A 16,353-nucleotide genomic window follows, 5' to 3' on the forward strand; every position below is an offset into this window, starting at 1 on the left:
TGCAACGGGAGAGGCCACAACAGGGAGAGGCCCGCGTACCGCAAAAAAAAAAAAAAAAAAAAAAAAAAAAAAAAAAAAAAAGATAGTTGCCATGTGAAAACTCTGGGTGGTCACTCTACAAGAGGTTTTATAGAGACATAATGCATAGAGCTGTTGATTTTTTGAGGGCTGACAGTCCTCTTGAATTTATATTGACTATTCATTCTCTTCCTAGAGTGATATTCTTTCAACCAGTCTTATCTTTGTCTTTCCGTGGGATTTTTCTGCATACTTGATTGGTACTGAATTCCATCAGCTTCTGGAGTTGTGTTGTGATTCTTTGAAGGACTTGATGCTGTCCTTCCCTCTTCTTGTTTTCTTGAGAACTTAGAAAATGAAAAATACTAGAGATCTGATTCCCACCTCATTCATATTTTTCTTCTTTTCCTATAGACTATTTTCCTTTTACCTTTAGGGAATAAGAGGTAGCATTATAATTAATTTGAACATGGTATTGGTATTTTCTGAATTATAAGTTTTTTCAGTGTTATATTTTTCCACCGAATGGGAGAAAGGCTTTTGTCTGCCCTTCGTTCATGTCACTGAGATCTCCTGTTGTAGCACTTACTTAATAGAAATGTAGTCTCTGCCTTGGTAGATTGTAAGCTCCTTGAGGGCTGTGAGACAGAGGAGTTTCTCTTTCTTTCATTCCTATGCATAGCACCTAATAGGCCTAGCTCAGTGCTCAGTAAATGTTTAATAAATGAATTATTTGGAAAACTGGACCATTTATATGAGGCTTGATTGTTTGACATCTGCATCTTTAAGTCACTTTTTGTTAAATTTCTTTTTAATATATAGAGCGAGTAGATTTTTTTAAAAAACTATTGAACTTGTTTCTGACTTAACATGTTCTGATTTGGTATTGGTTTTCTCCTTTTCTGACAGACAGTTTGTCACAATTTATTGGTTATCCCTGCCCGAAGCCAAAGCTTTGACATCCTGCAGAGTGCCATCAGTAAGCATTTGGTAAATATACTTAAAATTTTTTTCTGTTACACAAAAGCATAGCATTGGTTAAGATTGAGTTTGCCATAACCAAGGAGAGAGTGAGTGTCCAGAAGTCTAAGCTTAATTTCATGATGCTGTGGTGAGAACTGAGAAATCTTGGTGTTTTTCCTGGCTGTTACTAATTAATTCTGTGACCTTGGGAAAATCTCTTTTGCCAGGACCTTACTTTTTACATCTGAACAATGAAAGACCTCTTATACCTCAGGTCCTTCTGACTTAAAATGTTTTAATTAACATGTGCCAGGTGTCATTGTGTTGGGAATCCAGCATCCATACTGAGGTTCAGTTTCCACCCAGAAGGTTTGGGGTGTAAAGTAGGGATGTCACCTCACAGGCTCAAGGCCTGGTCACTGGAAGCAGTGAGCTCAGCCATGAAACTGACTTGTCTTTTGGCCAGTGGGTGTCTCTTGTTCCCATTGGCATTAAATTCTCATTAGGTATGCCTGAGTTTTGCTTTTAACTTCCTCCAACATTTACACTTTGCCCTTTGGCTTTTAGTATAATTATGTGTTACAGTGCAAGGGGAGACTCTAAAACTTTTATCTTCCAGGGATTCTCACTTGTTTGGATAATTTTACAGGCATATCTACACCACCTTTTCTTTACTTCCCTCGAGTTGGAAGACTACTGCTTTGAATCCTCAGTACTCTCTTTTCTCCCTGCTATCAAATCCTTATACACTGTGTCTCCAAAGATCCCCATCTTTTTTCTTTTCTTTTTTTTTGTTTTTACTTCCACTCCAGAAATTTATGCCCTTTGACTACATTCACTATTCTAGTAAAAGATCAACATCCCAGTGTTGATCTGGCCACTTTTTTCAGACAGCCTGGGTAAAGGTTAAGACCTCAGAACTTGCAGAGTTTATGGTAACTCAGCAGTAGTTTGCTGGAGATTAAACCATATATACATGCAGTTACAAGTTAGAGTCCACCTTAATGACAATTTATACAGTAGAGTCCAGGTGACTTAGCATACCATGATGTCCCTTATCAGGGTTTTGGGACAGTGAAGCAGTCAAGTGTAAGTATAGTATTATCTTACTCCATTATAGGTATTTTCCTTAGTTATGTCTGAATGACTGGTTAAATCAAAGGGCAGGGGAAGGATACTTGTAAAAGGAACTGTGGTTTGTACATTTAATTACCTGGGGTGGGGGTGGTGCCAGATATTAGAGTTTTCTGGTCTGAATAATCTGAAGATCATGTAAATGTGATTGCTGGTATCAAGGTCTTCTTTGGATGTATGAAATAATCCTTTTAAATAATAGTATTTCTGTCCATCAGTAGAAATTGTAACATCTAGCAAATTTTAGGAGACTTTGTCATGAAGGGAAGGCAGTGGATTGGGTTAATAGTATTTCTTGAGTTTGCGTATTTTCAGAGTCATTTAACGTAGCAACTAAATTCTCAAAGGAAAACAGGATCTTAAGGTGTGGTTGGTGGCATGGCATGTATTATGTATATACAAGTTTCCACCAGTAGTGATGGAAGGTTAACTCTCCAGATAATGGTGTTTGGTTTTATTCTGGGGAGAGGGGCTGTTGTGAAGAGGTCATTAATCTAATTTTTCTCTGCCTAGGTTGGGTTGACTGTAATTCCTGACAGCACGGTGGGCTGTGTTTTGGGTGTTATCTGTAAGCTCCTGGATCATACGTGTGTACTTAGTGAGACGCTGCTGCCATTTCTGGCTTCTTGTTGCTACAGTCTTCTTTATTTTCTGCTCACTTTAGAGAAAGGAGAAGCAGAACATCTAAGAAAGAGGTAATAGTTTTTGTATTCTTAAACTTTAATTTTTTTCCTACTTGTTCAACTCCCCTCAGTCAGGCAAGTCGGTCAGTCATTCAGTCTGTAAGAGATATTTCCAAAATCGAATTCTCTTTTAGAGTTTGTAGAAACCTAGCTAGCTTTTTCTTTGTTCTTTTATGAATTCCCTTTGTGATGGTGAGCAGTCTTAGTTTTTTTTTTCTCCTTTAAGCTACAAATTTGAAAAGTTAGATGGCATTAGAAAGTTTCCTGAGAGCGTTCCTTATTAACTTTGCTATAGATCTGGCAAGAAAAAAAATTCTACTTTTAGAAGGATGGGCTTACTATTAGTACAAGCCTTTGTATTTTGTTTTGGGCTTCATTAGAACTAGCCAACATGGATTTTTTTTTTTTTTGGCGGTACGTGGGCCTCTCCCGTTGTGGAGCACAGGCTCTGGACGCGCAGGCTCAGCGGCCATGGCTCATGGGCCTAGCCGCTCCGCGGCATGTGGGATCCTCCCGGACCGGGGCACGAACCCGTGTCCCCTGCATCGGCAGGCAGACTCTCAACCACTGCGCCACCAGGGAAGCCCGGCAGCATGGATTTTTAAAGTCTTGGGTTTAAGGAAATTGTTCTAAGATGCTAGTGTTTTTAATTAGTACTTTTGCTCCTATATAATTTTTAGACTAAAGCTTCTAGGATAGTATAGAAGATTTCACTTTAATTTTCAGAGTGTTCTCATGCTTATGTTCTCATTGGTATGCTGTTAACAATTCATTGCAGAAGGTTTTTTAAAAATCTAACAGATGAGCAAATATAAGAAAATAAAAATTCTATCACATTTTGACATTTGCCTTTTTTGAGCTTTTAAATGTCACCAAAATATACATGATTGTATAAAACATTTCAATAGTTTAAAGAGTATAAACTGAACACCTGTTTAACCAACCTCCCGGTTCAGAAATAGAACATTGTCAGCACACTTTCTCCACAGTTACATTTCTCTTCTACATCCCCAGAGATCACTTCTGTGTTAGTCACTTCCTTACCTTTTTATTTAAAAATTTTATGTGCATTTATAAGCAGTTTCATTTTTGTTTTGCATATTTTAAGAATTTGATATAAAAGGAATCATACTATATGTATTTTTTGTGACTTGATTTTCATTTGTGAGAGTACTCATGTTGATTCGAAGATGTTTTTAATTAATTTTTGTTTCTCTATACCAGGAGTCAGCAAACTTCTTTCTGTAAGGAGTCAGTGAATATTTTAGGTTTTTCAAACCATAACGTCTCTTGTCAGAACTACTCAGCACTGCCTTGGTCATGTGAAAGCAGCATTAGATGATACATAAATGAATGGGTGTAGCTGTGTTCCAATAAAATTCTGTTTACAAATACAGGCTGTGAGCTGGATTGGCTGTGGTCTAGTACCACTGCTCTGTAATATTCTGTTACATGAATGTACTATAACTTATCCATTTTACTGTCAACAGACATTTGGATTTTTTCCATTAAGTGTGTGTATTTAAAACTTTGTACATTTCACTGTTAATATCGTGTAAAATTTACACATAAACAAGCATAGATTTATTTGATGGTACTTTTCTTACCATCATCAAACTTTCGGGCCTGATAGTTCAAGAAAAGGCTTTGTAAATAGCAAGGAACTTCTCAGGGTTCTAAAAATTTTATAATGAGCATCCCCATTTATGAAATATGTATATTGCTGTTTGTCATTTCCTGTCACTTGAAATATAGCCCATTTGTGATATACTCTGATAAGTTTCAAAGATCTTTTTTAGTTTCTTATAGAAAAACATCCTGCTTTGATTTTATATGGTTGGACTGAAGAAAATTCACTGAATTTAATACATTTTGCCTCTGTAAAATTCTGTTTTTAAAAGTGTTTTGTACTGTGTATTGAGTTTGATATGCATTTCTCAGGATGACATTAGTCACAAAGAAGTGTTGGCAGTCAGAGTCTTAGGTACTTAAGTTTCCCTTTTGGGCTGCTCCTACCCTCCTAGAGAAGGTGTTTGTGAGATTACAGATAATGAGAGTGCCAGTCAAACTACTGGGAGCTTTTGATTTCACAACTGCTGACCAAAAAATCGGGCTTGACCAATTTGAGGTATTCAAACTGTGGCCACTGTACTTTGAAGAAACTATTCTGTTGTCTTCTGGATTCATTGTTAGTAATGAAAGATCTGCTGTTCAACTGAGGCCTTTTGGTTTGTAGGTAGTAATCTATTCTTTTTTTTTTTTTTTTAACATCTTTATTGGAGTATAATTGCTTTACAATGGTGTGTTAGTTTCTGCTCTATAACAAAGTGAATCAGCTATATGTGTACATATATCCCCATATCTCTTCCCTCTTGTGTCTCCCTCCCTCCCACCCTCCCTATCCCACCCCTCTAGGTGGTCACAAAGCACCGAGCTGATCTCCCTGTGCTATGATCTCCCTGTGCTATGCGGCTGCTTCCCACTAGCTATCTATTTTACATTTGGTAGTGTATGTATGTCCATGCCACTCTCTCGCTTTGTCACAGCTTACTCTTCCCCCTCCCCGTGTCCTCGAGTCCATTCTCTAGTAGGTCTGCGTCTTTATTTCCATCCTGCCCCTAGGTTAGTAATCTGTTCTTTTCTATGGTTTCACTGTTTTCTCTTTGTTGCATTGCAAATCAGGGTGTATCCTAGTGTAGGTTTGTTGTTGTTTATCCTGCTTGAGACTTAGTGTACTCCTTTAATCTGAAGACTTAATGTTTTTTCTTCAGTTGTGTTTTTATTTCTGTTATCTTCCCCACTGTTTCTATTCTCCCCTAAAAACTCCTTTTAGACATAGGGAGTTTCTCATTCTAATTCTTTTGTTTAATCCTTCTATTGAGTTTTTATTGTAGCAGCTATTGTTTTCTCTTTCATCTATTTTGAGTTTTTACTTGGCTCTTTGTCATTCTTGCTTTATTGGTGTTAAAGGTCTTGTCAGTTTGTTCTGTTTGCTCTGTTTCTCTCTGGTGTGGGAATTCTCCCATTTTGGGGAGCAGGTGGGGGCTCTGGAGGTTGTCTCTAGTGGGGTTGAACAAACAAGCTCATGTTTTGGATCATATAACTTTCTCTGAATGCATCTTTTGTGAGAGTTTGTGGAGACCTCCCTATGGTGCACTTGCACATTTGCATTTTCCTGGCTTCCAGCTCTATGCAGGGAGCCCAGTTCTAGCTCCCTGCTTTCCATACCTGGGGCTGAAGCCTCAGCTTCCAACATTGTTTGTTGGCTGTTGAATACCCAGCCCCCAAATCCCATATCCAGTTCTGTGCTCCTGTGTATCTTCATGAGTTCTGTCATAGTTTCTGGCACCTAGAGATATCACCTATTCTGGCTTTTGAGCTTGGCTGTATTTTTGTTTTGTTTTTTAAAGTATATTATCTGTATTTCCCTGTGTTTGGGGAGTGGAGGGGGGTTGGTTGGTAGGTATTATCTGACCAGAATACACCAGAAGTTTGCAAAGTTAGTGGAACTCCTGAAAATTATCTGTGAAATATTGGGCTTTCATCAGTTCCTTTAGAGTGGTTTAGAACCATTGCTTTATGTTGACCTAAAATCTCAACTTCATAACAATTTATATAGAGTTGGTACAGTTATTTCTGTGCATGACAACTCTTAGAAAACCCTAAGAATGGCTCTTCAAATGGTATTGCTTACATCGTTCATGGTACCTAGGTCTCTCTTCTTTTTGGCCTCTCTTCTTTTTTAATTGTGGTGTGTGAAGGTGGAATTCTAAATTTTACTCATCCATTCAGTATACTTGTATTTGGTGTAATGTAGAATCCATAAGCTCTTTTAGCAGTTTTGATCCACAGTTATTTGAAACCCACTGAAGTTCAAGTAGAGAGTGAATATATTGGATCAGTACAGTAGTAACTTATTAAAAAAAAAACCCAAGGGATAGGAATTGTGGAGGTAGGAATTTGAAACCCAGCAGGAACCAAAGCAGCTTCCTCTGTTCTTTTTTCTTCTAAGTTTTGTAGTCTTTAATCTCTGTGCCTTTGCCTCCTCGTTAGCTATGTCTGCAATCTGGCTTTCTCTTTTCTCCTTGCACATGGCTGTCCTAACCTGGCTGTGCATGAGTCCACAGGCTGAATAAAGTCTCTTCAAATAAGAGGATCTGTTTGGCTTAATGGATTTGGTATCTACCTTTGATGCAATTGCTGTATGTGGAGTTGGGAGGGGGTCAAATGGTGAAAAGTCTGGACGTAGGCTTTCTTAGAAAGACTTGGGACTGGGAGGATTATGCACTCTTGGTAGAGAAATTGTAACAGGCTAAGGTCAGAGCCTTTAGCAGCCAGTGAACTTTTCCTCCAAAAGGATATTGCTCCATTTAATTGACACACTTCTAGAATGTGGTTAGGCCACTTACCTCTATCATAAAACATTTTTGTTCCTGTTCTATAAAGATACCGAAAGAATGATGCTCACTGAAATTTGGATTTATTTATCATCTCTGGCCTGTAATAGTTCCCTTACTGGCTGTTTTCTCAAATCCCTTTGGTTCCTTGTGAGCACATCTTTCTCTGGAAAGCTGCCCTGTTCTAACACGTTGAAGAGACTCATAATCCAGGTCAGAGGCTTAGAGTTTCATGAAGTTCTTTTCTTCCCTTTTTGCCATTGGGACATTCTTACTCTTTTGACATTTGGTGTTGTGTAATAGACAGTTGAATAATGTCCACTGGTAGAGAATAGTACGCATGTATAGATCATTCTGTGGTGAATTCTGTGTTAAATATGATCACTAGGGCTTCAAGAATGTCTTGTTAAGCCCAGGGAAACGCTGGTTGCTAGGCTTCCTGAAACCTGTAAAATAGGGGAAAGCAGCTGATTCTTCACTACATTTGCTTTTTTAGCTCTGATGAAACCCAGTTCTTATTAGTTTTGGTTTCTGGGGTTTTATCAGAAAACACCATGTTTCTTAAAAGGACATTTTCAGTCTTGGGAAGTATGGAAAGGGCACTTTTCCTGTATGCATTGGTTCACTGACTTATTTCTGTTTTGTAGGGACAAGCTGTGGGGCGTCTGTGTCTCCATCCTGGCACTCCTGCCTCGGGTGCTCAGGTTGATGCTGCAGAGCCTGCGGGTGAGCAGAGCTGGACCTGAGGAGCTGCCTGTTGTGGGCCAGCTGCTTCGCCTGCTGCTGCAGCACGCACCCCTCAGGACTCACATGTTGACCAATGCCATCTTGGTGCAGCAGATCATCAAGAATATCACAGTAAGAAGCATGGAACAAGGGCTTTGTACTGTTCATACTAGATTCATGGGCATGGAGGTGCTCTTGGGAGGCCAGGGTTTCTGTGTGTTGACGGACTCCTGGAATTAAGCCCAGTGTGGTGATTTCTTAGGGCTTCCCCTGCCGTCTAGTAACTGACTGTCACTTAACCAGGGGGGTGACTTTGATTGCAGAATCAGTACTAAAAACCATAAAATACTCAAACTGAATTAAGGTGGCAGGCAGCTTAGTTGGAAAAAGTACAGGCATCAGTCACTCCTACCTGTTTTGTGATACAGATTCTATTGCTTAACTGTGATAATTTGGCAAGTTGTGTGGGTTTGTTTTTTTTTTAACCTATCTGAGCTTTGTTTTCCTAGCTGTAGAAATGGGAATAATAGCAACATTGTTGGGTTTTGTTGACCATTAAATGAGATCATCCAAGTTAAGGTTTATACTGTAACTGATAGTTACTAAGCACCCAACAAATGTTAGCTGTCATTAAGGAAATTTAGCAGGAATAAACTAAGGCCTATTTCTAGTCACTTAGTTCACTGGAGAGGTGGAACAAGTTGGAAGTTGCAGGCTTCAGCTTTGTCTAATGGTTGGTTCTCTGTGTTCACCTGGGGCGGGCAGTTCTGTTTATTAAGGATTCCTTTGGTGTTTTTGGTTTGGGAGAGTTAGAGGTTTTTTGTATAGGCCTTTGATTGGAGGGGGTTATTAATTGGTGTATGTAATAATACTTCAGAGTAATAGAACTTATACCTACATATAACAAAAGATGTATTCTGAATTTTCTCAATGGAAGAGGATGCAGAATTCAGAAATAGTAGAAGGGAAGGAAAGTTAAGAACTTGGATTATTCCGAGGTTGGAGAATCAGCCAATCTCTATAAGAATGACAAGTTGAGACCTGTTGAATCATTATTCTCAGTTAATGTTATGAGATTCTACAATGCGAAGGGGCGGGAGTACAGAGTGTAGGGGTGGTTAATGGTGAAATTTCATTAGTCCCTAGCAAATGTGGGAGGGAAGAGACCCAACAAGAAACTGGTAGCACTTAATACTTGAGGATGAAACTAGGAATTTTAACTACCTGTGGTAATAATACCTGATTACTAGGTTCCTTTTTTCAGTGAGATTTCATGTGATAATAGATGAGGATACTATTGCAAGGACTGTTTGAGATCTTGTTTGGGTGTGGGGAAAAAACCATCAGGAAGCAGTTTTGGTACAACTTTCATATTACTCTTGTTTTTCTCTGCAGACATTGAAGAGTGGAGGTGTTCAGGAGCAGTGGCTCACAGACTTACATTATTGCTTCAATGTGTACATCACTGGGCATCCCCAGGGACCCAGTATGTTGAGCACAGTGTATTGAAAAGGCACTGTGGCACCTCTGTTTGAAATTGTTTATTCACATCTAATTTTGAAGAGACTGATGTAATAAATGTTTGTCATTAAAGCTGAACTTTTAAAGAAGTTGTTTATGAACCCTCCTTTGCACTGAAATAGGAAAATAATGCTTGGGAGTTCCCATTGATGCACAGGCTGGCTTCCTGGACTAGCATGTGATATGTGGTTACAGGTATTCTGTATTTCATAGCTAAGTATATATAAAATACAGAGCGATAATATGGTACCTTCTATTGTATAGTAAGAAATAAGCTGAGTCTTTGTGGTCCCATCTAGGCAAACTTTATTCTTTTTGTTCTCAGCCCCAGTTCATTCAGACAGCAACAAACTAAACTAGTATTTGGTTCGGTTTTGTTTGGGAGTGGTTGCTTCTCACTCTGGAGTTGTGTTTCCAGAGGATTTCTAGCAAGATTTCAAAACAGTGCTCCCATTTGTTGTGGATTTTCCTGTACCTAAATGGTCCTTGGTCTAAGCTGGGTAACTCTTACAAAATGGTTTTCTACTAGGGATCCATTATAATAGTTCTTAATTTATGTTATAATCTTTTTCATAAAAATGAAGTAATTTAGTTAGCCAACTGTAAAAAGTCCAGGTAATTAAATAACACTTCATTGCTTCCAATCTCTTACTGTCAGGACAGGGGTGGCAGTAATCTTAAAATGCAAGCAGTTCTAGAAATATTTGTGAGCCTAATATGCCATTGTCTCTGCCTGTCTACATTCCTAGTAGCTTTGCCCTTAACAAATGTGAAAAAGCCCACAATCACTGGATTTTATTTAAACCATGTGTTCTTAGAGAGCTAGAATGCATAGTTCAGTTTCCCATGCCAAAGGAACAGCATTTTGACAAGGTTGCTCACCTCTGCAGGTCAAGCAGAAAATACAAGTGGAAGGTTAAGGCCTGAATTGGCACCCCGTGCATGAATGTCTGGCCTGTAGACCTTCCCAGCTGAGGCCTTGGTGCTGTGATACTGCTGGTGCTCAGCAGAAGGAACGCCATTCACAGGACGTGGCAGCAGCCTGTGGCCTTCAGAGGCTGACACGGCAACTGTAAAATGTAAGCAATCAGCAGTATACCTATTACAGTCTTACAGTGTCTAACAGCAAAACACTGGGTCATGACTTTGGTCTAAAAATTAAAACTGATGATATTGGAATAACAGGATGTGGTGTCTGTAATGAAGTCCATTGCATTAGCTTCCAGAAAAGTAGTGAACTGAAGGCATCTGCTGTGGGACAGGCTCTTCCCCATCTCGTTTAGGTTCTTCACTGGAGCCAACAAACAGGCTTGCATCAGTTGAGGAGAAATCCCAACCCAGCAGCGTCTTTAGTGCTCACTTCCTTAGTTTTACTTAGACTTAACTGTTGTTGTTAGAAATACTCTTCTCCAGCCGTCCTCACGGACGTGTAGGCACACGGGCAGTTTTGCACAGGTATAGTCTACCCTGGTCCTTTCAGCACTGGCTAACAATTTACAAAACAGTGCTGTGTGAGAGCAGAAAGAAAACACATTTCTTTTGGTTGTTATCACATTTTCAGGCTAATAAGCCTTCAGGCATGGATATTAAAGTTTTCCCAAAGTGTAAAAGCTAATCAGAGAATTCTGCACTAGCTATTAGAACCGCCCCCTCCGGGCACAGTCTTCCTCCATAGGCAGTTGAAGCTTTGTTTTGTTTCTTGATGGGTTAGCTGATTGCAGGTTATAAGAAAAATTCTTTGATCTTCCACTGTTCTCAAGGAGGTGTATACACTGCAAGTTGCTCACTGTTAAAAACAAATACCAGATATTCAGATTATTATTATTGCTACTATTATTATTTTTGGCCGCGCGGTGCGGCATGCAGGATTTATTTCCCCGACCAGGGATCGAACCTGCGCCCCCTGCATTGGGAGTGTGGTGTCTTAACCACTGGACCGCCAGGGAAGTCCTGATATTCAGATTATTAACTTTAATGCTGAAGGACAGAGTTGATTGGTGGGGAGAAAGAAGGGTTTAGGTTTGGATTATCCATGGGGCTGAATAAGGTGATGGCTAGTTTATTGTAGAGACAGGAGGACGTCAGCCCTCCATTTTCCATCCTCTCAAAGATAACCTGACATCTCTTTAAGGAATAACCTTGACTATGAGGGGGCCGCTGCTTGAGGAGGTAGGACTGGAACTTAGGTCTTCAGTCTGCCTGGAATAACTGGTATGATACTGCTTTCTCTGTGCATCTCTGTAACATAACACAAACATATCTATCATTTAACTTTCCCTGTGCCACATACTTGGCTATAGTCCATTCTAGAAAATAGGTTCTTTGAAAACTATTCAGGTGATAGAATAATAGGCATATCAAACGAAGTGGATTTTTTTTTACGCCTTTTTATGACTTTGAAATCACAGAGTTACAGGATGCCACAGTTGGAAAATTTTAGTGGTGCGCTCAACCCTCTCACTTAACAAATGAGGTTACTGAGCCCCCGACCAGTTAAGAGAACTTGCCGAGGCCGTACTGCTGGATGTCGCTCCTAAGTGGAGCAAAGAAGCAAACATGAAAGGTGAGTAGTTTTTAAAAAGTTACAAAAATATGTCTTTCTCTCATGTGGTTTTATTACTGTTACTTCAATAAAGGTAAAGTGAACTGTTTCGGAACTCTGGTGTGTTTGTGGCTACCTTTGTTGTATCAAGTCTTGAGTTGTCATCTGCATACCCCTCTGTAGGTGGGCAGGAATATTCTGCGTTCATACAGGGGGTACCGTTTTTTGTTTTTTTTTTTTTTCTTGCGTTACGCGGGCCTCTCACTGTTGTGGCCTCTCCCATTTGCGGAGCACAGGCTCCGGACGCGCAGGCTCAGCGGCCATGGCTCACGGGCCCAGCCGCTCCGCGGCACGTGGGATCCTCCCGAAACGGGGCACGAACCCGCGTCCCCTGCATCGGCAGGCGGACCCTCAAGCACTGCGCCACCAGGGAAGCCCCAGGGGGTACCGTTTTTAAGCCATAGTTATTCCATTCGTTGGAATGGAATTATTTTTAGAGGAAATTCTTTTATTTTTAACAAGGGCCCCCAGATTTAGGGCACTGACATATATATAGGCTCTCTGATCATGACTGTGCTGCTGTTCTCTGTGGGTGTAGGTGGTTTGCAGGTGGGTGTAGAAGACTGAGGAGAATGTGATTGTTTGCCTCCTGGATGCAGGTAGAGAAACAGTCCAAGGAGTTTGTTACTTTGCTCTAACCAGCTCACTTTCTGCTCCTTGTTATAAGAGGTAAAGGCAATACTAAAGTCTCTCCCCAAATTGAAGAGGTTAGGAACCACAATCTTCACTCAAATATTTGAGCACCTACAATGTGCCAAACAATGTACTAAAGCTAAGTAGAACAGTGAGCAAAATCCAAAGATCCGTAACCTCATGGAATTCTCAAAGCAAAAATTTCTATTCAAGGTAAAAACTAAAATGAATGGTTTGTCCTTCTTGGTTCCATTTGCCATCTGTGATTCTGCATTGCAGAAACTTATATGTATGTCCAAGTCATGCCCATTTCATGGAAATTTATAGACTGTATTCTGTATAAAACACAGGCTGCAGCTAACTAGATAGGAGCTCTGGTGACCATCAGCCTTATTCACAGGTTAATGGTTAATGTGGGGAGGTGGGCCTCATAAAACCTTTGTCCCCCAAGCTTAGGTTTAGGAAAAGATTCTCTTTGGTCCTCATCTGTTTTCAAGCCAGTGTAGGACAAACAAGCTGATAGTTTATATGACATCCTAAGAAACCATTATTTCTTTTATTTATTCTGTCCTTTAACTGTGAGTCCTTTAACTAAAAACCTTTATGCCACTAATCACCTTCATTTTTAAAGATTTGATAGTCCTGGACTTTTGAGACAAAGTAAAAAATGCTCTGATTATCTCATTTTAATATCTGATTATCTAAATGCTACTTCTTAAGTAGTTTTATCTGACTGTGTTTTTGAAACTATTCTTTTTTTTTTTTTTTTTTTTTTTTTTTTTTTTTGGGGCCTCCTTAAAATTGATACCTGCCATGAGTGCCTCACTTGCCTCACCCTAGGCCTGGGAGAGAAACTTAGGGTACAGGAGACACATGAGGACACATCCTAAGCAGCCCCAGGAAAAGACTAGGAGCCCCTTGGGACTTCCCTGGTAGTTCAGTGGTTAAGACTCCGCGCTTCCACTGCAGGGGGTGCGGGTCCGATCCCGGACGGGGGAATGAAGATAGTGCATGCCACGCAGTGCGCCCCGCGTCTCCTGCATCGGCAGGCGGACTCTCAAGCACTGTGCCACCAGGGAAGCCCTGAAACTATTCTTTAATTCACTCAAGTGTAACTAGAGGTTTGTTTTGTTTTGTTTTAAACCTAGAACCATGGGCCTGATTCCTTTGAAAGTCTCTAATTGCCCCTGATTAGCCTGTCTATATTACATGAGTTGCCCAACTCTTATTAAAGCTTTGGCAGTAATTACTGTCCCCCCATCTCTTGGTTTTCCCCCCATCAAAAATAAATGAATGTTAAAGTTCATGCTGACAGTCATTGTTCACCTTCCCAGCTGTGCTCTGTTCCTGCAGGATGACTGTGGATCAGGGACTGGGGGGGAGTGTGTTGCCATAGCCACCCATGAGAAACACTGGACCTGGCATTAACTGCTGACAGCACTGAACTTATCACCCAAATTTAATTCTGGCATGAATGAAGGGGCCCTGAGTAAAACAGTCTTGTCTTGTGGCTAAAAAGAAAGTTCGCTGAGCTGCTCCTGTATGAGTGAAAGTGTGCACAGTTGAGCCTGAGCTGGACATGCTATTAAATATTAAAATATTAAATGCCTCCTTAGGGGGCCCTAAAAGGCAAAAGTCAGAATCTATGGTCAAGGGACTTCTTCCCATCTTTGGGAAGGAGATGGAGGATCTTAATGTGAAACCAAAACGGAGCAAGAACTCCCAAGGTATTACTTTGAAGAATGACAGTATTTGTGTTTCCCCCTCCTGTATGTGAACAAGTATGTAAAAGTGATCAATAATAGGTGCCATTTATTGTTTCTGCTGGAGGTGATGTTATTAAGCTTTTGGTTGCAAAAATAACTTGCCTCTTATGGAGAAGAGATGTTTATTATAGTGGTAATTCCATGAAAGGGGGATGAAGAACACATGTAATTCTGAAATCAAATGACTCTTGGAACCCCTGGCAGTCTGTTCTAATGTCTTCCATCTTTGGGGATGAAACAAAAAAGGGAACTGTTTACCCACATGGTCTCCCCACTCTGCTTTGCCCATGCAGTGGCTGCCTTACCTGAGTTGAGACCCAGCACAGAATGGGCTTTTGAAGATCTTGTGGGCTGATGTACTTTTCCTTCTTGAGAACCTGAAATCAACCAACAATGATCATCTATTTCTGACCAGTGACAACTGTGGCCTGACCAAGTTCTGAATTCTTTATTGAGGTGAAGGCTTGAGCTTGCAGGTGTCTGCCAAGATAGATTAGGTATGGTGTGGAAAAACTACATAGGCGTGCCCGGGTTAAGTCTGCAGATTTTGCTGCCAGGGCCACAGATCTGTTTGTAAGGGTGCCCTGACTTAACTTTTTTTCCACTGGGGAGCTAGCCAGTCCTGTTCTCTGAGTTTATTTGGATGGGCACTTTGCAGAGCTGAAAGTGTTTCAGTATGCAGCAGTTCATCTGCTGAACAAGTATGTACTGTAGGGCTTGGATCTGGGGTATTCCCACAGATAGGCAACTCTGTACTTTCTAAGCATAGGGAAGGTCAGTGTGAGGCAGGCACGGTCTGCCTGGGCCTGAAGTCCTCTAAATGGAGAATTTTAGGGAAAACAGGCAGCAGCCTAGAGCAGTTGCTGTGGTGAGGCTTTCAGTCATGAAGCCCAGCAGACAGTCTCTTGGCTGTAAGGCTTTCTTGGTTGAGATACCAGAATACCTCATGAAACCAATTCTGACCCAGAATTGCTGGAAGGGAAGCACTAATTATGATGAGAATTCTGTTGGTGCCTGGAAGTTTAATAAAGTTCCTATCTGAATGGAGGTTTGCCCATTCCTGTTTTCAAATTCTGATGTGACACACTCTGGGGGTGCTTGTTGTAAACTACAAAGTACCCTGGGGGTGCTTGTTGTAAACTACAAAGTACCCAGAAGGACAGTTACCGTAGATCTGCTTGAGCACTGAGTGCCTCGTGGGCTTGGTGCCTGAGCTGCCCTTGGGTGGACTCTTGGTGGTTCTGCTTACTGCCATGGCCTTTGGGGGTTTCAGTTCCAGTTCCTTCCTCCAAACCTGGAGGATCAAAGCCATGTACTCTCGGTTCCATCTGTCCATATCTCTGGTTCCAAGCTGCTTTATGTGCAGAAGGTGGGACAGGTGCTTCCTGAGCTGGTAGCTGGTGGGGTCAGAGGAGGGGAGAGACTTTAAGATCACAATATTGAGAAAACCAATGTTCCTTAAAGTTCCTAGAAGCTATAGGAAGAGTAGTTGCTGAACTCTTGGGAGATTCAGTCAAGCTCCCATTCCTAATTTCACTGGCAGTATGTTGAATATTGAATTCTGTCTTTGTCCATCAGTACTTCCTGAACTAGGAATCAATCAGATGGGTCCTTGCCCTCAAAGTGGGACAGGCCAATGTGTAAACAAATGCAGTATGAGAAGTACTATGTGAGAGCAAAGAGCTAGATGGCTGATATTTGTGCTGGGTTTTAAGGGATGAGTAGGAGCTTGCTAGGCAGGGAAGGGCGTTTTAAGTAGCAGAACTGGCATGAGCAGAGGTAGATGCATTTGTGCAGGAATGTTAAAGTGAGATGTGTGTGAAGCATTATGTATTTGGTAAGGGAAGGAGGATGGGAGGCTGGGCTACATTGTGGAAGCGGTGTCAGGGGAGTTGAGTCATAGCCCAGCC

At 40.8% G+C, this 16,353-nt stretch overlaps 2 protein-coding genes across 4 annotated transcripts in view; one reads left to right on the forward strand and one right to left on the reverse strand.

The window, feature by feature from the left end:
- The window catches only part of TEX10 (testis expressed 10), a 56,542-nt gene extending 47,008 nt beyond the window's left edge, over positions 1 to 9,534 (forward strand). The window contains exons 12-15 of one of the 2 annotated variants that reach the window (XM_007461639.1): positions 928 to 1,008; positions 2,629 to 2,810; positions 7,843 to 8,053; positions 9,317 to 9,531. In XM_007461639.1, the coding sequence (XP_007461701.1) occupies positions 928 to 1,008; positions 2,629 to 2,810; positions 7,843 to 8,053; positions 9,317 to 9,430 (588 nt within the window). In that variant the 3' untranslated portion in view covers positions 9,431 to 9,531. Of the gene's footprint in view, positions 1 to 927; positions 1,009 to 2,628; positions 2,811 to 7,842; positions 8,054 to 9,316 lie in introns of both variants that reach the window. The other variant, XM_007461640.1, reaches the window with a different exon arrangement.
- Positions 9,535 to 10,059: 525 nt separating this feature from the next.
- Positions 10,060 to 16,353, reverse strand: part of INVS (inversin) — a 147,979-nt gene continuing 141,685 nt past the window's right edge. The window contains exons 15-17 of one of the 2 annotated variants that reach the window (XM_007461642.1): positions 15,611 to 15,840; positions 14,749 to 14,820; positions 10,060 to 11,228 (exon numbers count right to left, since the gene is read on the reverse strand). In XM_007461642.1, the coding sequence (XP_007461704.1) occupies positions 11,080 to 11,228; positions 14,749 to 14,820; positions 15,611 to 15,840 (451 nt within the window). In that variant the 3' untranslated portion in view covers positions 10,060 to 11,079. Of the gene's footprint in view, positions 11,229 to 14,748; positions 14,821 to 15,604; positions 15,841 to 16,353 lie in introns of both variants that reach the window. The other variant, XM_007461641.1, reaches the window with a different exon arrangement.

The sequence above is a fragment of the Lipotes vexillifer genome, unplaced genomic scaffold (genome assembly GCF_000442215.2).
Source record: "Lipotes vexillifer unplaced genomic scaffold, Lipotes_vexillifer_v1.1 scaffold809, whole genome shotgun sequence".
In the NCBI taxonomy this organism is placed as follows: Eukaryota; Metazoa; Chordata; class Mammalia; order Artiodactyla; family Lipotidae; genus Lipotes; species Lipotes vexillifer.